The sequence below is a fragment of the Telmatherina bonti genome, assembly GCF_933228915.1.
Source record: "Telmatherina bonti genome assembly, chromosome: 21".
Classification (NCBI taxonomy): Eukaryota; Metazoa; Chordata; class Actinopteri; order Atheriniformes; family Telmatherinidae; genus Telmatherina; species Telmatherina bonti.
Window position 1 is genome coordinate 26,444,920 of NC_136630.1, and position 27,527 is coordinate 26,472,446.

Genomic DNA, 27,527 nt, shown 5'->3' on the forward strand with positions numbered 1-27,527 from the left:
ATGCCAGCGTCCTCACCACCGGAGGTAACATGAGGTCTCTGCAACCCACCAAAGTTGCTCAGGAGGTGCAGCTGATCCAGGGTGTTGGTTCTGGGAATGTTTTCACATTACGGAGGCGACACCAGGTGACAGGTCAGTATACCATGAGGTGTGGTGGGACTAGTAGGATGACAGCACCCCAGCAGGAATGCTATCTGCTCCTTTCTGAGAGGGCAGAAAGAGCACTGCCAGAGTTTTACTAAATGACTTAAAGCAAACCATTACGGTGTGTTCAGACCAAACGGGTTTTGAGCTTCAAGTTTCCATGTAAAGTCTATGTGTAGGTGCGGCAAGGCGGCGTCAAGCTTCCTCGCATCGCATTTTGAACATTGGCATTCCGCGCGGAACGCGTCGAAATTTAATACGTTTTTTTAAGCTCAAAAAGCCAGAGACAGGCAAAGCTGAACTTTTACCACTTGACGCGGGGCGTCAACCAATCAGAGCGATCAGCTCACAGCTCCTGGAGGATTCCTGTGGTGAACCCAGACACGGGGCTGAGATGCCATTACTCCGTGCAATATTTAGGATAACCATTCCTTGCTAAAAAGCTGAATGTTACTGATTTGGCAACGTAGCAGGATACGTTGCCAAATCCCCCAAACACCCCCCCAAAAACAAAGTTTTACTTTGTTTTTGGGGGGGGTGTTCATTAACAGTGACTATCACTGCCCTACGACAACGTTCTCTAGCTTTATTTATTAAATATAACCATGTCATCTCTCTACTGAATCCCACATCATTCAAACTGACTGGAAGGAAAGCTCCACCTTTCCCTCCTCTCTTCGCCGCCGCGTTTGCCACTCGCTCCAGACAAGCGGCAGGAGCGGCAGGAGCCTTGGGAGCATTTTGGGCGTCGGACACAAAAGTGGCAGTTTAGTGACCAGCGCCAACGTGAAAAACACTCAAAACGCGTTTGGTCTGAACACACCTTTAATGTGGATGTTTCGGCTCAAACTGCCAGAATCAGACTCCATGAGGATGGCATGAAGGAGTCACGTCCACTAGAGGAGCCTGAGCTCACAGCTCTACATTGTGCAGCCACATTGGCTGGTTCATATAATGAGAACACCATGATTGGCATATTGGCTTTCGGCTCCCTGCGCTCTTTGTATTTATAGCAGGTTCACATTAAACATGTGCCAGAGGGGAGAGAGTCTGGAGATGCCGTGGACAAAGTTCTGCTGCCTTAAATCCTCCAGCATGACTGGTTTGGCAGTGGGTCAGCAATGGTCTGAGGGGGCATATCCTCGGATGGTTGTACAGATCTCCATGAGCTAGCCAGAGGTACCCTGACTGCGTTAAGGTAACAGGATGAGATCCCCAGACTCACTGTCAGACTCTATGCTGCTACAAAGGGACCTGTGTACCTTCTGGTGCAGGAGAATGCTCAACATCATGTGGTTGGAGTGTGTCAATAGTTCCTGGATGACAAAGGCATTGATAATCTGGAACAGCCTGTCTTTTCACAAGACCTGAATCCAATCCAGCTTCTCCTGGACATCTTTTCCCAGCCCGACCATCCATGAATTTTCTTTAGGAACTTCCACAGAAGTTGGGTCCACTTATTTTTTTAGTATCATTCTGAATCCAGACCCAAAGGTAATGATACCGATTTCCATTGATCGTTCTTGTATTTTGTTCTCAACACATTGAAATAAAGATTCTCACCTGGAATATTTCATACATGAAGATCTAAGATGTGTTGTGTAAGAATTTCCTTTAAGTTTTGAGCAGTGTAGCATTATCATGTTGTGCTGGAGAGGGTTAAACTGAGTTCTTTATTAAGACAAACTGACACAGCGTCAGTACAGAGAGCTCTGAGCTCTTCCAGGATGTGTTCAGTATTTATAGGCACAATCCACCTTGTGTGACTGCAGTCTATTCGCTCCATAAACGATAGCCACGGAGCAGATGTTTCAGTCTGGGTGTAGGCAGGCATGTTATGTTAGATATGTTCTGTGTTGTCTGTCTCTTAAGCAAGCACCATGTGTACTATTTGTAAGCATTTTATGTGATTCTTAATAAGTACAAAAGAAGAAACATATGGTGAGACTATTTTCCTTTACAATGTTTCAACACAACAATGCAGAAGCAACTTTTACAAACGACTGTCAGACATGTCATCATCATAAAGGTTGAATCGTCGTCCTTATTGTCAGGCCTGTTGTAACACGGTAACTACACCCTATGGTCTTCGATAAAGTGTGAACCTGGTAGAAGTGTGTGTGTTTTCAAGTGTGTAGGTTACAGGTATGTAAAAACAGGAAAACTGAGACAGAAATGAATGGTATAACCATCAGGTTATACCATCAACTTGCGATATTTTGCTGATGAAAATTATAGTTAAACTACAACAAATGGTGCAGATTAGAAAGAAGCAGAGGTGCCAAAGAACGCTTATAAAGCAAACTCTCATTGCAGCGCCGGAGTTTGGCGCTAAACTGAACCCTAAACTGAGGCACGAAGCGGGACGTTTGACGCTACTGCCTGCTGTCCCACCGTGACTCCAGGACAAGCAGATGCACATCGTCCGGTGGCATCATGGATGGAAAATACATGTACAAAGTAGTAAAACTGTAATTATTTCTTTTTGAGAAGTTTTTACAAAAGAAAATTAAAAGATGTAAGATTTTCTTTTATAATCACTAGCTTTAATTTAATATTTTATCTCTGTATAATTTTAGGCTAGAAGACGACTCCTGTACACCAGACTGAACCCCAACGTTCCGGTTCTTCTGGTTTAGTTGGATCCTGACCGAGACCTAAAACCAGACTTCCATTTGACAAAAGATTTAATGAATTACTTGATGAGAGTTTTGAAATGAGATCAAGATCACGGCTGGGGCCATCCACAGGTGATATTGATCTTTGTTGGCATGGCATCTCAGACAGAGTTGCAGCCAGAGGGTTCTCTGTCAACAATCTGCCAAATTGTGCACAGAATTACAAAGTTATAAAGGAAAAAACACACAAAATCATCTGTTATCCAAAGCAGGGGAGCTGGGGGTGTTGAGATTGTGTTCATGCTACTTATGTTTTGTTTTTCAGTTCAGAGCTCCAACTGGCAAAGGAAGAGCACTGATTGGAGATTGTGCTTACCTGGGGTTAATGGGGGACGCCGCTCACCTGCGACTTGTCAGCTCAGCTTACATAAGAGCCAGGCTGCATTCAGTTGCTGCCAGATCGTTGAGTTTCTCCCAAGAAAAGGATTCACGGCCCAGTCAGTTTAGACTATCCAAGATTGGACTCATAATAAAGCTGTTTTTGCTCTTTTTCCCTCAACCTGTTGTCAACTCAGTTCCTGGATCCAGCCTTCTACCTGCTAAACCTTAACAGGAGGATGTACTGGGATTTGGACGTCTAGCACGACTCAAAGCCTTTGTCAGAGGCATAGGTGCAGTGAATGGCTGTCTTACTCTAATTAAAACCCTTACATCACAGCAGAGGATTATTTTTCCTTTCAGCAGTTTTATTCTATTCACATGAAAGCCATCTGTGACTCGTTGCTCATTTCTGAACATTTTCACAGGTTTTCCTGGCTCTGTTCATGACACCCGTGTTCTTAAAGACTCCTGGCTTTATCGGGCCGAGTGATGGTGCGTATCCCTGCATTCAGGCATCCAAAGCCATCATCACCCATTACAAACAGCCGCTTCAGGGCCGGGTAGAAGAAAGATTTAACAAATGACGTGCACGTCCATCAGCTTGATGGCTCACAACCCTGTTTGAGGCAATGCAGGTCAAGGTTGCATTGAACTCCAGTGGTAACTGCCTGTGCTTTCTTCCAAAGTATCTTCCTGACCTCAGTGATGTCTTTGGACCAGAAGATGTGGCCGATCAGTCCCCACCGACCGCTTCCTCCAGGACACGCTGGACTGGAAGCAGGTGGCAACATGCTAAGAGAAGGACTTCCGCACGCTTACTTCACAAGCACGCCTGTTTGGACATGCTTACACTTAGTTTTTAGTTTTGAAATATTGTCCTGGTGAAATGTTGATTATTTAAATTGTTTACAGTTAAATTCTGATCAACAATGCAGAGGATTATGCAGCTTGACAATCTGACCACGTTCAAGAAGAGAAAGCTTCTTAGCTTTAGCCATCAGGAAGGCGTGACCGTGTGAAAGCCCGACAGAAAATTAGAATTTTGAGCAGATTTTGGCTTTTATAGCCTGTGGTCTTAAACTTTTGATCAGCTGATAAACAGCCTATTTCCATTTAATTGTTTTTGATAACTTACTATTTCAAAGTGTTTTTGTCACACTCCCCCTTCTTGCTTTTGCATATTGTAGCTTTACTTAAAACCCCATTGAGATCCAAATGTGCAAAAGGTCAATTCTATCAATTTTTGAACTGATCTTAAGATTTTGATCAGGACTGTATGTAGATAGATCAAAATTAGCATTAACCCCACCCCCCCGCTAATCTTTGAGGACCCAAGTTGCTTCTTTTGCTTGTTTTAATCAAGCTTTTTTTTTGTTTTTTTCTTACAAGATCTGGCAACACGGCTGACTTCCCACCTGCAGTCCGAGCAGGAGGTGATTGCCTGTGCTCCATGACCAGACTGAAACACACAAAGTTACTACTTTCTGGTCTCGTCCTGGTTCACCAGGAGATACTAACGTCTACTAATGAAGAGTGTAAACATTAAAAAGATAGAAGTTCTGTAACATGTTGTTGACTTCTATTTAAAAACCAAACCACACTTAATAAAAAATTTAAAAACATTTTCATGCTCTAAGCATATTTCGGGTGTCAATCTTGTCTCTACCACGACCTTCCTCACCGCGGCATCGTCTGTTATAATTATATTACCAGTTTGATTATGCTGATTATGTGATGATGTCATATGACAACTTGTAGAGACTTTTAGGACAACCAATATTTTATACTGATGACTTGGCAACATTGGGAAGAAAGAACGCCAGTTGCCTTTGCTGCATGTTGAACACATTGTAGGTTTGTCAAGTGGATTCAGAGACGATTTCCACACTGTTTGGTGCACCATCATGCTGATGAACCAGCACGCCAAAGTCCACAGTGTTATTGTTGAAGAAGCCAGAACCCAAAACTCAGTCAACAAAGGAGGTTAAACAGATTTATTGAAATAGAGATGGTGTTGAAGGTGGTCTTGCTAAGTCTGAGTGTCAGGAGGTCTGGAACACAAAAGATGAGCCAAAAACCAGGAGTGAGATGATACTGGAGAGACCAAAAGAATAAATGTTTACCAGGAGTCTAGGTTTGGTCCTACAGAGCAGGAAAAATAATTTCCACAGTCCAGAATAACAAGGTCTAAAAACAGTTCAGGGTCCGCACCAAAAAACACGAGAGTTGAAGAAATCCAAGGAACATGCAGGAGGCAGGGTCAGGACCAGGCAAGGTTCAGCAACAAGGCGGTCAATTCATACCAACAAGGATGCAGCAAAGCCAGTGGTCGGGGACAGGCAGGGTCAAGACCAGGTTTTCAGAGTCAGGTACATGAGCAACGCTTGAAGGCTGTGGAAAAGACAGATGATCTCACGCTGAGCAGATCCAGGGCAAGTGTCTAAATAGAGAGCAGCACAGGTGGGGATAATCTGCAGTCAGGCAGGGGGGTGCAGCTCGCTCAGGCCAGAGCAGAAACCATGACACTTAATAAACTGAGACACAGCTTTTCTGCTTAGCTTGCTCTGTAAGCAAGTTAATTAACCATAAGCTGTCTGCTTAGCTAGCTGTGTTAATATGTCCTAAACAGGGCTAGCTACTCACAGAGCTAGCAATGAATGAATGAATGTTTAATTTTGTGTCTGGCTGTCCAACACAGCCCATCCTTTATGGGGTCATTCAGACACATTTGAAAATCGCTGCACCATCTTGAAGACCATCCTAATCAGGGATTTTTTCATTAGTCTCTTTAAGTTTATTACATGATTATTAAATGTTATTTAATTATTGTTTCATTTGACAGCCTAACTTTAATATCATTTAATGAATATCAGGGTTTGTTTTCAACAATAAGGCTTTGATAAAAGTTTTTTTTTAAAAATAAAATTGAAAATGTTTTTAAACTATGAAAACGGTTATATTTAACCTTAAATGTTTTTTCCATCTCGGCCCAGTTTAAATCCGTCTCAGCAGCAGCCTGAGGCCACCAGTCTACCTTTAAACTGCTTTACTGCCATTTAAACCTTTGCAAATGACAATAAAACACTGTAATTGATGTATTTTCCCTCTGCTCTGAGCCTCGTCTTCGCTGTCTGGTATTCAGACTCACAGACAGACGTATGGCCCCGCGCCGTGGTATACTGTAACGCTTACAGAGCTGGGAGAAATTCAATTTCACCGTCGTCTCGTTTCAGCCACAGATAATGGAACAGTGAGGTCCTGAAACAATCATATATATTTTTCTGCAGAGGATTCTGTCACATCCGCATCACGAGGCCATTTCAAAGGTTTATTATCATGAACTAAAAACACAATTACTGTTCCACATGATGCATCTTTCAGGTTTAATTCCTTTTCTCCAGGCCAGATAAGCGTGTTTCATCAGCACACATTCCTTTTGCACTCTGCTTTTGTCTTCGGGTGATCTTGCTTTTTACTTTTTCACTTTTTACTAGCAGTCGAGAGGATTTATGGATTTTTAAAGAAAAATTCATAAAGTCACATTATTATGCATTTAACCATATATATATATATATATATATATATATATATATATATATATATATATATATATATATATATATATATATATATATAATACTTCTTTAAATGACTAATGTTTTGAAGCAGTGTTGATCTTACACTGAATTAAAGTGCTACATCTGTAGAGTCCTGTATCACTGAGAAAGTTAAAGATCAGTTGGCAGAAACAGAGGAATTTGTATCAGTTTGCTTTTCTGATATTACTTATTCATCTTTAATCAATTTATTCCACTTAGTTTCACAACACAGTCACAAATGATGGCATGTCTGCTGTAATGAGGTCTTAGAAGTGTTCTGATACCACAGATACTGGTGGCGTAGTGGTTAGCACAGCAGGTAGGTGCTAGTTTGAACCTCGTCCGAGGAGAGGAGAGGGGGTCTAAACGGTGGGCTTTCTGTGTGGAGTTTGCATGTTCTCCTGCATGTATGTGTGGGTTCTCTCTGGCTTCTTCCCATCCAAAGACATGCACGTTCGGTTGATGATCACTAAATTCTCCCTGGGAATAAACGGTTGTTTGTCTCTGTGTTGGTCCTGCGATGGACTGTCCAGACTGTCTCTCACCTGATGATGACTGGGACAGGCTCCAGCTTCCTGCCCTTCCAGGTGTAATATATGTGTGTACACAATGCATGCGCTACACGGTGGTGCAGTGGTTAGCACTGTGGCCTCACAGCAAGAAGGTTGCTGGTTCAATCCTTGGTTTGGACAGTGGCCTTTCTGTGTGGAGTTTGCATGCTCTCCTCATGTATGCATGGGTTCTCTCCAGCTTCCTCCCACTGTCCAAAGACATGCATGGTAGGTTAAAAGGGTACTCTAAATTGGCCCTTGGGGTGAGCATGAGTGGTTGTTTGTCTCTGTGTGGCCCTGTGATGGGCTGTCTAGGGTGTACCTCACCTTTTGCCCAAAGCCAGTTGGGATAGGCTCCAGCTCCCCGCGACCCTGAATTTGATTAAACGGTTAGGAAAATGAATGAATGAATGAACATAATGCATGTCGATGTTCACTGTTTTCATGCTGAAGTGCTGTGTGTGTATTGCAACCACGAATGTATCAACGGCACCTGATTAATAGACGGACTTATGAGAAAAAGATTCTGGAGACAGCAGTGAGCCTAGATATCTGAAATCTGGACCTCCAGGAAGACAGTCCTCTCCCCTCAGAACCAGGAGCATCACAAACTACCTCCCAAAGCCGGGAGTGTCCTGCTTAGAGTCCTACAAACCAGCTGAACACTTGTGGGACCAGCTTGGTCATGCTGTGTGTGTCAGACACGACCAGACTGACTCCTGATTGGTTGAGGAATGGATGCCAATCTGCAGACAAATGAAAACATAAATATTAAATAATTATAAAAACCAAGCTGCGATGGACTGGCGAGCTGTCCCGGGTGTACCCTGCCTTTCGCCCAAAGACTGCTGGGATAGGCTCCAGCTTCCCAGCGACCCTTTATCGGATTAAGCGGTTAGGAAAATGAATGAATGAATAAAAACCAAAGTAATAAAGTCTGAATTTACCAAACACTCACCTACTGCTTTATCAGGTCCATCTTTTAGATCGCAGGTTGGGTCCATTTTCCCTTCAGAACTTCAGTATTGTTGGTGTCATAGATTCAACAAGGTGTCAGCAACATTCCTCAGGCATTCGTTCATTGATTCGTTCATTTTTTAAACCACTCAGTCCATTTTAGGGTCACAGCTGGAGTCTCCCCCAGCAGTCATTAGACTGGACCCCGGACAGGTCGCCTGTCCATTCCTCAGAGACTTCCTCCGTATGGACATCAAGCATCTCAGTTGCTGCAGGTTCTCTGGTTTCACCACGTCTACATGTCATTATTCACTGAATCGCTGCCACATGATTGGCTAATAACTTGCCTGGTAAGCGCTGTTACACGCAGTATCACTGAGATAAGAAACACAATAAGACGTTTTGCTGGCTGGACCAAAGCCGACAGAAACCGTCCTACATGCTGTTTGTTTAGCGCATCTTACAGATGATGATGCTGTCAGTCAGGAAGCTACTGGACCAAACAGACATGCTTTGATTGAGCCAAAACAAGAAATCAAATCAATTTTATAGAAAACAAATAATGAGTTCTGTTCCTTGGTGATTATATTCTGATATGTTATAAATATGTGTAAGAGTACGCAGTGGGACATGTTTGATCCAGACATGGAGGCTTGTGTCGGCACTTCTGGCTCGCTGCTTCCCATTTTCCTCCCTGTGTTTGGCTTCACTGGTGTTGGTTTACATTTAGATCCCCATTAATGTCAGAGCTGCAGGGTGATACCCAGTTACTGAGCGATACAGCCAAACAGAGGGATGGGACTGAGGCTTACAGGTGATGTTTACTGGTGTGTGAATGTATGTACTATGACTCTAATGGGTCGGGTTCATTTCCCTCTGCATGATCAGCTTCCCTGGACAACAGTTAGTCCAGCTAGACGACTCCCACCAGGCCTTGTCTTGATTGGTTAAGGATAACGGGGTGGGACAGACAATCTGTCCATGAGGATCTCAAGCCCTCTCAGTCGGTAGGGAATACAGACAGATCCACTTCCTTCACAGCCTGGGACGTCTTCATGGATAAACACGGACTTCTTTAGCTGTGAAAATCATCCCAGTCTGCCGCTGACGGACCATCAGGCGGCTTTAGGTGCTTGAAGATTGCTTGGATAAAGAAGATTTTGAGGAATAAAGAAGAAAAGTTGTGAAGTGGCTTTGAAAAGCATCAAACGTCCTCCAGTCGTCCCAGAAATTTCCTCAGAGTTAACAGAGAAGGTCAGACTGAGAGACTGAGCTACACCTGACCTCCTTCTGATGGGTGCCAGGAGGGAGCAAAGTGGGGATGAGTGAAAGGCTGCGGGAGTCAGAGGAAAAGGTGTGAAGAGTCCAGAAAGAGGTCAGAAATCAGCTGTTGTCAATGTGAACGCAGCACCATGCCAACCCTGCTGCCAAAGTGGCATGACAGCATCACACTCCTGCTCATCTTCAACATCTTCTCCCAGCAGGTAGCTCCAAAGCTCATCCTCAAGGGTATTTCATGCATAATGTGTCTGATCTAAACTTAGTTTAAGACTCTAAGGACATGTTTTTATTCAGAACTAAATAACACAGAATACAGCATGTATATCATATATTAGTATTGTTTTATTGATTTGTAATTGGTTGCATCAAGATGCATTTTTAAACCTTGGAAATACTTAAGTTAGATGTATATTTTTATTTTTTGTCCTATTTAGTTTAGTAAACTAAATAAATAATGTTTTGACAGAAATTAAAAAGAACTAAATCAAAAGAAATGAATTAGAATTTCAAATAAATATTTAAATAGATTTTCCAACTATTAATGAATTCAAATTGCCTTCAAGTAAACAAATAAATATCAATTTGTAAAAAAGAAAAAAGTTACATCTATCTGATCATAGATAAATATAAAACAAAAAATGAATTAAAATATCTTATATTAATAATGTCCTTTTCCTTTTGGCATGAATATTCTGCTTTTTATGTTCATTTTATTAGATCCAGTTTGTGCTGATAAGAGGAAACTGCAGATTTATTCCAGTTTATTTCTCTGGGAATGTGCTTCTGGACTGCAAGCATTATCTCACTGAATATAAATGTTGTAAATCAACTCAGATTTTTTAGAACATCTGGCAGGATGAGCCACCAAGTAGAAAATACAGACCCTGCAAAGTTCACTAGCTGATCACACATGAGGGATTTGGCTGATCATCAGCTTTTATATCGATCCAAAGGGAGTTTATGTTCATATCATGTATATGTGTCATACTGGCATGAGTGCAGCTTGCATGAGCAGATAAACTGTCTGGATTAGTTGCAGATTGCATTTAGGTAAAAAGTTTCCTGCTGCAGCAGAAGATGCATTGATTATATGCTGCCCCCAAGTGGTGGAATATCGACACTGCAGCATCAAATGTCCACTACAGCAAGGGTCCTCAATCCTAGTCCTCGAGGACCGGTGTCCTGCAGATTTTCCAAGTGTCCCACCTGTAACACACCTGATTCAAATCAATGTGTATTTAGCAGACATGTGCGGCGCTTGTCTGAGTCTGAGTCAGGTGTGTTTCAGCAAGGACACTTGGAAAACCTGCAGGACTCCGGTCCTCGAGGACCAGGATTGGGGATTCCTGCACTACAGGCTGCATGAACTCACCAGTCGCTTCATCAGCTTCATCTGTTCAATTACTTGTTAATGCACATATCTAATCAGCCAATCAAATGGCAGCAACGCAACACATTGAGTTATATTATGGTGAAGATGATGTCAAGTTGAAACTGAGCATCAGAATGAGATTTACTTTTTACACATTGAGGCCTCTTCAGGGTTTTCAGAGAAGGTCTGAAGAAGAGAAAACATCCAGCGAGCAGCAGTTGTCTGGACCAGAAAGTCTGGTTGATGTCAGAGGTCAGAGGAGGATGGTCAGACTGGTTGGAGATGATGGAAAGACAATAGGAAGTAAACACTGGTTCCAGCCAAGATATGCAGAACATCATCTCTGAACACACAACAATACACCCCCTCAGTGTGGGCCAGGTCCCATTGGTAAATATCGTTGTTACGACCTTTAGTCTGCCGGCCTGCAGGGTCTTTGTGCAAACAGAGACTTCTCAGCCCATGGATTGTTGGCTGCCATCCCTCAGCTCCACCTCTATCGTGGCATAGGATTGGTGGGTGTCTTCTCAGTCTCTTCCTCTATTGGACACCCCTAAGGACACCTGCCTACTTAAGGCTCACCATCGCCTTCATTTCGGGCAGCTGTGTAGTGTGACTCGGTTTGCCACTTTATGTTTGGCGTCAGCTGCTGTAGCGTTACAGGAAAGGTCGGCCTTTGGCTTCTTTTTGGTTCTCTGCCTTTGCTTGGATTTTGGTCTGAGCTTTTCGTTGGTCTTTTAGGGTTTTGTTGTTAGATTTTACACTTGTCAGATGTTTTAAGTTGTCCCTTTTTTGTTTCTTTTATTTGAATCACTTTGTGAATAAAATTCCATTTTTATCTTGTACTTCGTTGCCATCTTCATTTTGTTTTGCCACCCTCTGTTTTTTTCCCTGGACACTTTGGGGGTCATAACAATCATAAAGTCATTTGTTAGTGGACAGAGGAGGCTGAGGAGGTGATGCTTTACTTGCTGCTGTAATAGGGGAAAAGATTCCATGAACAAGGCCAGAAAGGGCTGGTGGTCTAAAAGTCAAGCTGCCTGCTTTTACGACCCAAAGCTGTTCTTATGAGTCTCTGTCACGACTCAGCCTGCAACATCCAACATTGTCCTGGAAACTGTACACGTTACATTTTCAGCCCAACGTCAGAACCTCACCGGAGGTGCTAAAACTGTATCGTCCAGGAAGATCCAGATGGAAACACCTACAAACCAGGAGGAGTGCTGGTGGAAAAGGTCCCTTAATCCCAGTATGACATGGTTTAACCAGCACAGCCTACCTGAGTCCTGCTGCTGACCATGTCCATCCCTTTCTGAGCACAGTGGAGCATCTTCTGATGGAAACTTCCAGCAGGATGATGCACCATGTCACAAAGCTCACATCATCTCCAGCTGCTTTCTTCATCATGATGATGAGTTCACTGTCCACCAACGGCCTCCACAGTCACCAGATCTCAGTCCAGCAGAGCAGCTTTGGGATGTGGTGGAACGGGAGATTCTCATCATGATGTGCAGCAACTGTGTGATGCTTCATGTCAGCATGGAGGAAACCTCTGAGGAACGTTTCCAACATGTTGTTGGATCTCTGACACCAAGAATGAAGGTGGCTTTGCAGGAAAAAAAAGGTCCAACCCGGTGTAGTGGGGTGGATAAAGAGGCTGAGGAGTGTTTACTGTTCATGACTCAAAGCACCATAAACATCTGACAGCTTCTCTCATAAACATGCTCTTTTATCAAATCACTGTTACATTTATAACATTTACGTTTGAGAAAGGATGTAACTGGAGTTGCTCATAGCAACGAAGCCCAGATCCCTGCAGGACTGTTGTGACGATGCTGAAATGAGTTTATTTACTTTGGCTGCATCGTGTCAAGCTGTTTAACGTCAAAGTAACGGAAATATTCTCACATGAAATCTAAATGCTGATGAGTCACATTATAACTTTCAGATTGCTAACGTTAGTCGCTGCTACCATGGAGACATACAGGCATTTAGCCTGGAAGGTTAAAGGTTTCCTCTTGCTTCTCTCTGAAGGCAACTGGCTCGCTGCTGGAAAGTCTCATTTCCAAACGGACTGAGTACTGGGAGAACTGCAACAAAACCCTGAAAACCGCTGGCTTTCCGAAACATGGTGAGCTTCTGTCTGGACGATAAATAGCTTCATTTCTAAGTCCAGCATCCAAAGCTAAGATGAACATCTTTCATTGCAGGAAACTTCTGTAAAGGATCATTTGACATGTTTGTTTGCTGGCCTCATTCACCTCCTGGGAACGTGTCCGTCCCCTGTCCTTCTTTCCTACCGTGGATCAGTGAAGGTAACCTGCTTTATCACTTCCAACACTGATGTGATGTCCAATATGATGAAATAAATGGGATATTCATTCATTTGGTTCAGATCAGGGTGTTAGCAGGGTTGTCATCTAACCAATCAGAGAGCTGTTTACATTGGAGGAGGTTTAACTGTCTGATGCATGAATTATTAAAAAAACAATGCCACATTTCTTTTATATGCAATATTTTACTTCTACAGACATGTACAAACACACTTTTCTTTGTCTTTAACATTGACTTTTTATTTAGTTTATTTATTTGATCTATTTTATAAAATTATTTATCAAATAATATTTATCAAATAATATTAATAATAATAAATAATAAACAATATTCTCTAAAAATAGATTTTTTTGTCCTGTTTATGACTGAGGTAGTCATAAACAGGACATATGGTCATAAGTTAGTAATTACATGTACATGTATACATGAAAGTGTATACTTTATTTGTTTATTCTTCAGTGAGCGGCAGTGTGACTCTCCTAATGTCCACTGAAGGGCACAATTGGAAAAATACCATCATCACTTCTGGATATACTGGAAAACAGCCTTTAACCAGGCGTCCACCATAGTGGACACGATGTATCAAAGGGTTAACTTGGTTTTTGTGGCTCCAAAGTGTCACGTAGAAGCTGAAAGGAGTTTGTGCTCACAGATTGGCGAGCCATGCAGGAAATGCCATTTGTAAAAACGCTGTGAAAAGAACAGTGAAATTATTTTTAAAGTATAAGAAACAAAATTTCCTTTCTAACCAAGTTTAGGAAATGTTTTGTTAATTTCTTTTTTTGGAAATAACTTAAATCTTTTTATAATTCATCATATTTAACAATAAATTAACATTTCAATTTGCAAATCCTTTTTAATATTTCAGTTTAACATGTGCTTTTACAAAACACATATTTATGTATGAGTTAACGGTAGATGTTGAAAGGATATTTAGTGATCTATACTTATATATGACTATTTCTTACTTCTCGTGAAAACGCTGTGTTGCGTTGTCCCGGCTGGTCCTCCAGAATCTTGGCACAACGACAGCATTTCTCCTATTTGTGGATTATTGTTAGAATAACGTTTTGTTTCTGAATTTATTATATCTACGTACAACGCCAACCGCAGTCTGTCTGCATTACATTTCAGTCAGGATTTTCATGTTTGTACTAAACCAGAGATAATTACTATAGTTGGACTGAGAATTCAGTTCAACTATAGTAAATAATGGCTGAGAATTCAACCATTATCTATTGTTTTCATTGGATCCCCATTCGCTGCAGCTAAACTGTGGCTATTCTCTCTGTGGTGGGTCCAGCACATAACATGTAGAACATTTACAATCACACTCTCTGGGCTTGGCATCTCTGGATCTGTCCTCTCCTGGTTCTCGTCCTACCTCCCAGGAAAATCATTCAGGGTATCCTGGCGAGGAGAAGTGTCCAGCTCACATGAGTTGAAAACAGGGGTGCCTCAAGGGTCGGTGCTCAGCCCTCTTCTCTTCTCACCATACACCTCCTCACTTGGTGCAGTCATAAACTCTCACGGCTTCTCCTATCACTGTTACGCTGATGACACTCAGCTTTTCCTCTCCTTTCCTCCGGATGACACAACCGTCTCAATGAGAATATCAGCCTGCCTTGCTGATATCTCGGCATGGATGAAGCCTCGCCACCTTCAGCTCAATCTGTCCAAGACAGAGCTCATCATTTGCCCAGCCAATCCCTCCTTACATCTGCAATTAAGTGTGAAGCTTGACTCACACTTAATTGCATGAACAGTTGACCTTTAAGGTCCATGTTGCCTCGGTTGCCCGTACCTGTCAATATGCTCTCTACAACATCAAGAGAATCAGACCGTACCTGACAGAACATACGACTCAGCTTCTGGTTCAGGCTCTGGTCATCTCACGCATTGATTACTGCAATTCCCTTCTGGCAGGTCTGCCTGCACACTCTGTTAAACCTCTGCAGATGATCCAGAATGCCGCAGCGCGTCTGGTTTTCAACCAACCCAAACGAACTCATGTCACTCCGCTGCTAATCACTCTTCACTGGCTTCCGGTTGCAGCACGCATCAAATTTAAAGCTTTGCTTCTGGCTTACAAAACAATAACTCAAACGGCTCCCATCTACCTTCATTCCCTAATCCAGACCTACACTCCCTCTCGACAGCTACGTTCCACCAGTGAAAGACGCCCCGTGTTACCACCACAACGTGGGACTAAATCACTAGCCAGACTCTTTTCCTCTGTTGTGCTATGATGGTGGAATGATCTCCCAAACTCTGTCCGCTCTGCAGAGTCCCTGTCTGCTTTAAGAGCAAGCTGAAGACTCAGCTCTTCAAGGAGCACTTCAACACTTAGTATAGCTACATTTAGTGGAAAGTTGGAGAACTTAGCCCAGTTCTTTGCAACAAACTTTATGGTATTAATTCTTTGTATTGTAACATAGGTGATATTATATGGTGGGAAGGGAGTAAACAAGAAAAAAAAAAGCCTGTAGCACTTTATGCAAGGACCTGCGTCCAACTGGACAGAAAATAAAAGTAAAAACAAAATAAAATATATCCTGTTGCATACTCAACTGTAAACTGTAAATAACATCAGTAAATTCATTACATAGTTATAACTCTAGCCAATGACCCCCTTTACTGAAATATTTATAGAATATATATAATTAGGCTACAATATATATTAAAGTACAATGCTGTATTAAAATGGAATAGAAACACTCACACTTTTTTGTGGCTTCCATTGAAAATATACCTGCTGTGAACTGACATGTTAGCATTGTGTTGTTTTCCTGTTTTTACATATAAGCAATTCAATCCCATACTTTTAGCTTTTACATCTTAAGAACCTCCAGTTGACAAGAATTTGTGCCAAAATGGTTGCTATGGAGACCTCTCTTAACTGTCTCGACCAAAACATCCGTTTCGTTAGATTTGTTCTTCGTCAAAGTTCACATATTATTCTAAGACTTAAAGCTAAAGCTTCATCACATAACATCTTGAAAGTGCTTATTCTGTTTGTTTATTGTTTAAACAAACAAAATATTTATACCACTAGCTGCGTTTCCATTACCCCGAGCATTGCGCTGAAGCTTAAATATTGGCAACCACAATAGTGGTAACTGAAATATCTGTTCCGAAACGCAAAATGTTTTGTATCTCCGTCTTCCTCAAGGTACAGTCTCACTTTTATGGGAATAATGACTTTATGCACTAAGCACCATTCAATGGAAACACTTGTTATGTACCTTGTAAACTTTTTGGAAATATTGCTTTCATTTTACCAGAAACTAAAGGAAACACAGCTACATTTAGTCATATTTACACATCTTAATAAATATGTTCCCTTTAATGTGACTCGAAAAGTGCTCAAATAGATCTTTTAGCTTCAGAGTTACTCGTTTAATAAGTAAAAAGCTCTTTATTTGAGGCTGTAAAAGCAGCTGTCAGAAAACTCATCCATATTTCAGAAACAGAACAAAAGGTGTGGAAAATAGCCGTTTCCCTTAGTTGTGATGTGCACTGAAATCCATGAAAAAGGAATAAACCAGTCGTTCAATCAGCTTCTGTTCTGAACTGCCGTGCTGGAGGAAGCTGTTTCCATCAGCGTGTCTTTCACCTACCTGCAGATGACACCAGGATGGTGCATCGCCAGTGCTTGGAGAACGGCAACTGGCGGCAGCTGGACAACTCCTCCGAGCCCTGGCGGGATAACTCTGAGTGTGTGAAGGACGATTACTTCAAAGACAAGGTGAGGAGGCCTGCCAGCTTCTGGCCTAGAAGCATAACTGAGTTTGTTTAGAACCAGCTGAGGACGGCTGATGTGTTTCCAGGAGGATGAAATGCTTCGTCAGACGGCGCTGAGGCTCATCTCCGTCATCGGTTACTCCCTGTCCCTGTTCTCCCTCACCCTGGCCACGCTCCTCATGGGCATGCTGAGGTCAGTTCGCCGCAGGAATACATCAGTCTAACACCAGCTTATTGGCCTTAGTTATCCAGTTATTAGTCCAGTTCTGGAGAACTAACTTTCTGTCATTTTTATATACATTTTTTCTCCAACACACCTGAATGAAAACGTTGAATTCCTTCATGTGCATGAGGGATAACGAGCAGAGGTGTGGAATCATGGTGCTATAAAGTAGAAGTCCTGTCCAGCAGCTGCTCCAACCATCACTAAACCAGCTGAATGTGACTCAGCTCCGCTGCAGGTAGACGAGCCTGTTGGTGAAAACTCCTGTTCTACATACACAGCTAGATCCAGAAACATGGCAGGTCTTCTCCTTCTACTTTATACACCCCGAGACATTCGTCTGATTCAGGTGTGTTGGGAGAAGAGATGCGTATAAAGCTGCAGGATGGTAGATCTCTAGGACCAGACTTGAGTCCTCAGACCTGCTTCAGACGCTGCTGTACAAAATCATTTCTTTATATTTAGCTTCTTTAATCTTTTAAAGCGGTCTTAAGTTTCTCAGACTGAAACTCTGAAGGTATTTCAGTGTTTGCTTTTTTACACCGGTTGCTTTTTCATCCATGTTCGGTGCAGACCTGCGACTCATTAAAGCAGGATGAAGGCGTGATGTTGATGCTACAGAAAGTCAAAAGCACCTCTAAGCTGTTACCAGGATGCTCCAAAGATGCAGGATTTGTTCCCTTTATTTCTTTTGTACGGAAGAGTATTAGGGCCACTGAATGAAAAAAAAAAATTAATTCTGTGAAAAAAGTCAGAAAACGGACAGAATTCTGACTTTAATCTCACAATATTAACTACAAGTTAAGACTACAAGTTTAACGCCTGGGTTTTCAGTAGCTGTGTTCCCATTTCATTCTTTCGCAAAATGAAAGCAACATTTGTCAGTTTTGACAAAAAACAATTGGGATTTGCAGGTGTTTCTGTTGAGCTGTGTATTGTGTGTAAGGCTCAGTTCAGAATTGTAAGAGTTGCTTCTTACGCAAGGTGCTTGGCTTCTCAGAATTCTGAGATTAAAGTCAGAATTCACAGAATTATTATTTATTTTATTCAGTGGCCCCAATACTCTTCCGTACTTTTGCATCTAAAATAAGGCTGTATAAAAACTGTTTAGTTCTGACTGTGGGAACAGAAAGTAGACCTGACCCCGATGACCTGACGGGTCTGATTGGTTCATAACAAACCAGAAGGTCCTGAATGGATTTTGGTTCTGAACCATTTAATAAACCAACAGCAGAAGTCAGTGTCTGACAGGCTGGAAGCCCAAGGTAAGATCTGAGGACATGATCCACTTTCTTGGTCTCGGTGAAAACTGAAGCAGAAAGAAGACAGAGAAGAAGAAGCTGCATGCACAGGTGATTAATTATGCAAATTAGGTGATGATGTCAATAATCGACCTCTGCCAACTTTCAGAACGGCCAATAGCTGCTTTCTTTACTGAGGAGTTGGCAGTTAGAGCTGACTCGTTCATGAACAAAGCATCACTAAAAACAACAGGCAGAGGCTTCTTCAGGTGTAGTGCTATACAGTCACAGCATATCATTCCTGCCAGCAGACGTCACCTTCAGGGACCAGACTTTGAGACGTTGGCTGGACGACGACAGAAAACCGTTCACAGCAGAAGAACAGGATCTAAAACAGGAACAAGTCCAGTAAAGACCTGAACCAGGATCTGAGAGATTCATCTGGACCTTCAGCTGATCCATAGACGGTTAGCCTAGTCAAGAAATGGTCTCCATGGAAACGTGGCTGTGAAGAAGTTAGACAGGGAACAGGGAGAAAAGGCTGAAGGATGTCACATGACACAAGAACTGGACTAAAGATCAGTGGAAATTGGTCTGATGGAGGATGGATCCTCCCCAGAACCCGGACTTCAGCATTACCGAAGCCGAGTTGCATCATCTGGACAGAGAACAGAACAAAATGCAGAAACATCCAAACAGGAAAAGTTTCAACTGGACAACAGTTCCTGTAGAGGACTTAAAATATATGTAAACTATTTGTTACTCCCTCGAAGTTTAATCAAGCTCGAAATCGTTCTTGGATTTTCACAGACATTTATTGATGGACAGTGTCTTCAACTTGACTTGGAAGATCCTTAATTGTCCCAAATATGTCGTCAGAACTAAGAAAAGAAATACCAAACTCAAATTAACTTAAAGCAAAACAGAGGAGTTACATAAATAAAATAGGAATTCAAGAGAAATAGCAAAAGGTAAACTTTTCAGAAATACATCAAATTAAAAGCTTAATTGGCATTACAGCTACATGAAATTTACATAATAAACCAATTAACAAAAAAAACAACAACAACAACAACAAAAAAACAAGTAAAAATTGTACCTCATTGGCCGCATCAACTCCAAGGGGATAAAAATATCCACGACTTCCTACAAGAACCAAGAACTTATCTCCATTCTCCTGGCACATACATGCAACCTGTCTCTTGCAGACACCGCGTGCACAGCGCCTCGTGTGGCTCCCAGAGTGCATCAATCAACTACATCCCCCGAGCAACAATGTGGACCAGCAAAACAAAATGCCCCCCCCCTTTCTTCCATACACCTCCATCCAAAAAACATGTTTTACATGAACTTACTGAATGAAAAAATAATAAATAAAAATTAGCATTTTATGAACTACTACTTGGATATGAATATATATCGAATGTGAAAATTTATGACAGGTGCTTCTGACAGCAGCTACACTATTGTCATGTTCATGTTTACACGTTTCCAGTAAAGCTACATAATGTTTATTTTCCTTTAACATAAAAAGAAAGAAGGTTTCTCTCCAGACTTACCGTTTTATAAATCAGACAAGTGCAGCTCCTTCAGGATCCTGATCCCCCAACAAAACCATTCTATACCCTCCTGTCGATATGACCAGTTCTCACTAATCAGATTATAAACCATCTCCATTTTTCATTGCTTCCTACATGCATCGCTGTAATGCTTTTAAAGCTGCTCCGGACGCACAGATCAATGTCTTCCTCCCGTATCTGCTTTCCAGGAAGCTCCACTGCACCAGAAACTACATCCACATGAATCTGTTTGTGTCGTTCATCCTGAGAGCCGTGGCCGTCATTTCCAAAGAAATCATTCTGCACGTCATGTACTCCAACCTTCCCACCGACGACCCGGGATGGAACTCCTACTCCAGCTCTGCGGTACGCTCGCTCGTTACCATGGCAATGGCTTTGGCCACTGCATGCATCCATCTGAAACCTTATTCGTCAACAGATAGCTCTGATGTGCAAGTTCTCCAAAGTGTGCATGGAGTATTTTGTGGCCTGCAACTACTTCTGGCTGTTGGTGGAGGCCATTTTCCTTCACACGCTGCTCTTCACCGCCGTGCTGACCAAGAGGTGCCTGCTAAAAAAGTACTTGCTACTGGGATGGGGTAAGTCCGGGATGAACAGGACCACGTGGAGGTTTGGGCTGATGCGTGTGTAAATATTTTAGCTGATTTAAATGTATATTTAAGAATGAACATCATGAACCTTGTTGCTTCTTTTCAGGGACTCCTGTCTTGTTTGTGACACCTTGGACTGTGGTCAAGATCCTGTATGAAAACACCGGGTGAGTGTGTTGGAGAAAATATTGAACATTAATTAATTCTATTAAATATTTGAGGACGTAAACCTGCCGAAGCCATCTAGACTGTTCTTATTATTATTACTTATTATTATATTTGTGTCATTGTCCCAAGGAAGAAAACTTATTTTGCTTCCTATCTTAGCATGAACTTTAAAGTTAAACATGTGTTCATTAATCTGTATGATGAAATCACTCTTCTGAAGCCTTATTGGCCAATCAGAATGATTAAACAAATATATTACAACAATCAAACCAATTTTCAAGTCAAGGCCACTTAAATCTCCTTTCTTCCTCATCCCGATGCTCAGTTTGAACTTCAGCAAGTCGTCTTCACCATGTCTACATGGCTACGTGTTGAGTTGCTGATTAGATATTTGTGTTAGCAAGCAGTTGATCAGGTGGACCTAGAGAAGTGTTTGGTATTTTCTCTCTCCAAATGTGATACATCAGACTTTACAGGGTTAAAGATAACACTGATGTGTTAAACCCGTCTTGCAGTTTAGGTTCCAGATTAAATGTAACTATTTATAAAGCTCTTTTCATACAAAAAGTAAGATAAAGTGCTGTACATTAAAACATACCACAGCTAATGACTCTAAGATAATTACCTCTCCCACATCCACTCATATAAACATGCACACAACATGCATTCACACAACCAACACGTCCACAGTCAATGTTCCGATGACAGGTAAAGCACCAGGGGACATGTGTCCAGGGTAGACACGAAAAAGTTTGAGAATTTTTCTCTTCCCATCAGTTAAAAGCAGGTTTGGTGACGCTAACGTCCGTTTTCAGGGCGATAGTACATCTCGTCACGAAGCAAGTTATTCACACTTTTCAGAAAAGACATATGAACTCCATGACATGGTCAGAAAAGTTTGAGTAAAAGTTTTTGAGTAAAAATTTTATTAGAAAATATCAGGGGCTTCATTCTACAAAGCTGTCAGCTGCTTAATAATAAAAGTGGAACCCAACTGATGAGGAATGTTATGTTTTATTATTTTATGTTTGTTATGGTGCCAATTATGTATGTATGTTTGAACTGTCAATTATATATACATATGCTGTATGTTGAAGCTCTGCGGTCTGTAATTTATACACACACACACACACACACACATACACACATATATATATATATATATATATATATATATATATATATATATATATATATATATATATATATATAATATATTTCCATTGTTTGCTTAACTTGTAGTGTTTTTTCCTCTTTAGATGCTGGTCAATTGCCAACAAATGGTTCTGGTGGATAATAAAGGGCCCGATTACTTTATCAGTGCTGGTAAGAGAAGTTCCTCTGACATACATCTAGCATCAAATCAAGTTTGTTCCAGATGCATCATGTTGTTTTGTGGTTGAACACAAGGAGAATATTTCATACTGGGTTTGGTGGTTCCAGCCTTATGCAGGCATGTGATGATGTGGTGAAGCTGCTGCAGTCACAAGTATTCCTGATAAAAGTCAATTTAACACTGATGAAGGCATTTTTGGATGCATTTAGAAAATGAGTGAGCTTAACTGAAATGTACCCTGGTTGTGTGTTGCAGGTTATTTTCTTCATATTCATTAAAATCCTGATGCTGCTGCTGTCCAAGTTGAAAGCAGACCAGGTGAAATTTACTGACTACAGATACAGGTAATCCTGCAAACAGGAGAAAACATGTCAGAGACTGACTTCATTTACAAAGTTCTGTCTTCTCAGTCGTAAGGTTACATGTTCTTTAGTCATGACGAAAAAATAAAATAAAATAAAAGGCTGAGGATTTTCCTGAAATAATGAGATCATGAGGAATTGATCAGTTTTTCTGTATTTCCTAAATGTTCAATATTTTCCAAATTAAAACAGTTTTTCCTGTCCAGGACCTCCCAGAGATTCAAGCCGACATGCGTTGGTGTCATTTTGATGACTCTAGCCTTTTCAACTCAAGACTTTTTACATTTTTAAATACTTTGAGGGCCTGGACTTGGATTTTTTTGCCGATTGTTTTGGATTTAAATCCTCCTCTCCTAGCTTGAAGTAGCTTTTATTGGAAAAAATATTTATTTGCCGTTTTTCCTCATAAATTAGTTCTAGTTTTATTTCAGTGTTTTTATTTTATTAGCTTGGCTGACTTTGTTTTATTATTTCATCATTGATTTGTTTGGCCTATTTTAATTTTTGTATTTTTGTTATTAACTTATTTAATTTTTTCTTTTCTGTTCTTTTATTATCTTATTTTTAGCTCATCTTGTATTGACTTCTTTCTTTTTTCTATTTTTCCTATTTTATGCTAAGATCCTTTTTCTTTAACTTTCAGTCTCTTAGTTTCACTGATACAGTAGGTGAGGTTTATGTCAGTCCTTTCACAAAACATATGTGACAATTGGTTTTTGGTCTAGAGGACATTATAGCTATGGATGGCAGTGGTTTTTACTTTTTTTTTTTTTATTTAAGCAGCTGTTGAATTTTTATCTATTTTTCATCTATTTTTATCTATGAAAATTCTCTTGAAGTTTTATTGCCTGCTTGATAATGAAATACTTCAAAGTTTTGTGACAATCTCCTTGCCATGTTCTTACCTTCAGGAGGTAAACAGCATGATAAGCTAAATTTCTCAAATTTAGTGCACCTCAAGAAAAATGTTTATTTAAAAAAAATGAATGTCCTGACAGAATATTACTAGGTTATTTTAGCGTTAACTCTTTGGACACTTCTGTTAATCCATAAAAATATTTTGTTCTTCTGTTGTAAAATTCCTGTTTTGTTCACTAAATGATGCCACACTAATAGTTTTTAGTGGCACAGTAACATTTATTATTCATATTTCTGGAGCCATCATTGCACTGCAGCATGGCTGAAAATCCAATTACACAACTTTTTTTTCATCCTTTCCGTGCAGCACGCCATCATTGCATAGCAACAAGTCACACGCTAACAACTGGACATCAACACACTGGCTGTTTCCAAAAACACCACTTATTCATCAAAAAATCCAGAGAGGACTTTATTAAAGGAAGAGAGAGAAAGAAAGAGAAAAAGTGACAGAGTTACCGCAGGGATCCACTGAACGCAGAAGCACTGTGGAGGCGCTGCAGAGCGGCGATGCCGGGCTTTCAGCCTGGCACCGTGTTTGACCTGCAGAGTTTATTACACTCCTTTAAAGTAAAAAATAAGCCAGCAAATAAAAGCGCAGGTACAGTTTGACCACGTCTCACGTGCTGCTCTTTATTTCTTATGGATGTGTGGTGTCAAAACAAAAGGTTACAAAACGGCGCAGCTTTCCTCTTCTAAGATAAATGTGCGTTTTCCACGGTGTCATTTATTAGTTTAAACCATCTTGCACCTCGCTTGGTGCCAGTGCCACCAATCATGAAGAAATGTTGATGTTTCAGAGTAAAATGCATCCAAAGTGTACATGTAGTCTTTAACTGGCAAAATCCACCACTTTGGTTTTCATCAGCTGATTTCCTGCCTGAACGATCCACTCTGCTCTAGATTGGTGAGGTTCCAAAGTGGCAAAAATAGAACTGAAGAGTACTTTAGGGAAGCGGAAAGCGGTGGCGCAGATACACCCCACAGTGCACCAGTAAAACCAGTCATCTTTACTAGTGTTGCCACAATCAGCTGACAAGGCACGGCGCTTCCGTGTTCAGTGGATCCCAGGGGTAAGAGTCAACACCAGACTGACTTTTACTGACTAGAGAGATCTCAGAGAAGAGACAGGATGAAGATAATGCTGTATTATCCGTCATTAGTTTTTTGTTTTTAAAAAAATGTCCTTTAAATTCAGTATTTCTTTTTCGATATATGTGAACTGGCATCTTAATGTATGGAAATAGAGCAGAAATGTTAGGGTTTTTTATGTTTTATCATATATTTATTTAATCATTTCAAGAGATAACGTACCCCTCATCAGTTCTGACTGTTACCGTCATCGTGTTAGAGACGTCCATGCAGTCAGTTTTAAATCTTTTCTTCTTTACACGTCTATAGTTCTTACATCTTTTCCTGGCAAGTTATTGGACGTCACAACAGTATGATATTTACGTCATCTTTAATGTTTTATTTGTTCCCGTCAGCTTAGCCAGAGCAACACTGGTGCTGATTCCCCTGCTGGGAATACACGAAGTGATCTTCACGGTGCTGATAGATGAATGTGTGGATGGCAGCGGCCGCTATGCTCGGAACTTTGTCAATCTCACCCTTAGTTCATTCCAGGTAACATAAAACATATTAACTACATGTCTGGTAACAGTTTGTTTTAAAATTACCTCAATGTTCTTAAATTGGCTCTTTTAATTTTCAGGGTTTCTTGGTTGCTGTGCTGTACTGTTTCGCTAACGGAGAGGTACGTCTCTCCCCCACTTTCTTGTCATATACAGTAAATAAAGGGGCCAAATTTAAGATTGTATTTTGTTTTAGTTGCTTTTATCAATGAAAAGCAACTAAAACAGTTTTTTCTGCCCATTCATTGTGTAAAATTGGCAAAAATGCCAGAGCTAACAGATTTAGCTAATGTTAGCAAAGTCAGAAAGATCGTAGCATATATTTTACGTAATTCATCGGATGAATCATACAATAAAACATTAACTTCCCAAAGAAAGTTTATCTACTTAAATCAATTTGCCCTTGTAGCATTTATTTTCAGGGCATTGTTGAACTGTCCACAAATTTGAATGGATTTCCTTGTTTTAGTTTTATAAGCATCTTGAGTTACTTACCAAATTTTGAAAAACTTGTTTTAGATTAATTATACACTTCACATAATGATAGGAAGCTGTTATTATTTTAATAAAATGAACAATAACTACAATAATCAGCATATTAGTCAACTGGAATTTGAGTTTATGTTGAACATCTCTCTAATTATTATTTTAAAAGCTGAACCAAATACACCAAAATGATGGCAGTATTGAAGTTCTATTGATTACATTATATTTAGCTTGTGATTATTTTATATTATCACAATTTTTATAACAATTACTATTTCTTTAATCACCTCTAGAGACAATTTAGTAAAACAAAACATTAATGTCATATCTACAATTTATGCTATATAAAAGAGCTGTGGTTTGGTCAATTTTTTATTCAATTTTTTTATCTGCACACATCTTCTGAAGTATGACAGCAGTTTTTACTGTCACACAGTTTTTGTTTAAAGTCACTCCATACTCATCACTGCAAATACGTCCTGGTAAACATTTTTATGGACTTTGTTTTGAAGGTTAATATCACAGCGGTGATGTGGGAACAGTTTGGTTTTAAAGGTCCCATATTGCACATTTTTTCAACAATTTCATATCAGTGTCCGAGGTCCAGCAACTCTCTTTCCAAACTTTATTAACCCAAATTCAGCCTTGGTTCTTAATATCAACAATTCCAAAATTGTTTGTGGAGAGTCTACTGAAAACAGGCTGTTTGTGTCTGAACCTTTAAATGTTAATGAGCAGTGCCTGTCCATACTCACACCATGCACTTCTCGGGGCAGTGGAAATATCCACTACTGAAAGGAGTGGTTATTTCCCTTGATGAGGTCAGAAAGGGAAACATCTGAGAGCCACTGGTTTTAGCACATGTTCACTAAAAAGTGGAAAGCTAGTGAGAGAGGTGACAGAATTTTGTCATTTTCAGCTGTCATACACTAGACTGGGGGTGTCCAAAGTCGGCCCTCAAGGGCCACTGTCCTGCAGGTTTTCAATTAATTCCTGCTCCAACACACCTGGCTTCCATTAAACGGATCCAACAGCCAATGAAGTTCTGCACAATGACTGATTAGTTTGAGCCAGATGTGTTGGAACAGAGATACATGGGGGATTGTGTGGTGGACAGACAGACAGACATTGTCCATAATGCCCTGCATTTTCTGCCCCATCAGAGTTGTAATACGGTCCAGCTCCGTACTTATATGACTGTTAGAAAACCTTTACAAACTGAGTTTTGCTAAATTTGGGAACTTTAAGCCAAATTTACTTGGATTCGACCATTTAAAAAATCGTCTTTGCAACTATTGTCTCACCCAACTTGTCAAACTTGTAATAAATCCAAATCTGCTCTCATTAAAGCTTTTGAACAATTTACTAAATAAAAGGTGCAGTATCTAATGGCCAACTTTCACTGTATAACTGTTTAATGCTTTATATATCCCAAGAAATGCAGCCGTTGGACATAACTAACAAAATAGCGAATCTAGAAACGTTGCAGATGGTTAATAAGCTGCATGAATTTCCACGAAAAACAAACAACTTGTACAACAGAAATATGTAAATTAAAAAGTTGCTAAAAGGTCAAGTGAAAATGTTTTGGTGTATTACTCGTACATGAAATGGTAAAATTGGGAAATCTTTGTTCTTTTAGGTTCAAGCTGAACTGAAAAAGCGCTGGCAGCTTTTCTTGTTCACCAATCACTTCAAGGTCAGATCCTGTTTTCATGGAGCACCCCTGAAGCACGTGTGGAAATGCACTCGAGGGAAGCACCGTCAGTGCTCCCGTCGGTGCAACTCCTACGATGAGGGCGGTGCTTCGACAGCTCATCCTCGCCTGCTTCAGGTAGCCGTACATGGAGGAGGAGCGCTTGGAATCGGAGAAATTAAAGGTCAGAGGCTGAAGGGATATGATGCTCCAGGCCTGGACTTCCTCACCAGGAAAAGTCTCTCCAGCAGCGATGGTGAGATGACGCTTGGGGAGACCATGGAGGAGATTCTGGAGGAGAGCCAGTTCTGA

At 40.8% G+C, this 27,527-nt stretch overlaps 1 protein-coding gene across 1 annotated transcript; it reads left to right on the forward strand.

Moving 5' to 3' along the window:
- On the forward strand, positions 1-27,527 carry glp2r (glucagon-like peptide 2 receptor; the record flags this gene model as incomplete). Its single annotated transcript, XM_079260633.1, has 15 exons — positions 1-24; positions 3,088-3,174; positions 3,569-3,703; positions 12,938-13,034; positions 13,114-13,218; positions 16,864-16,985; positions 17,068-17,174; positions 20,214-20,370; positions 20,444-20,603; positions 20,722-20,782; positions 22,043-22,109; positions 22,375-22,463; positions 24,887-25,025; positions 25,114-25,155; positions 27,162-27,527. The coding sequence occupies 15 exons, from the start codon at positions 1-3 to the stop codon at positions 27,525-27,527; spliced, it is 1,758 nt and encodes a 585-aa protein (XP_079116759.1).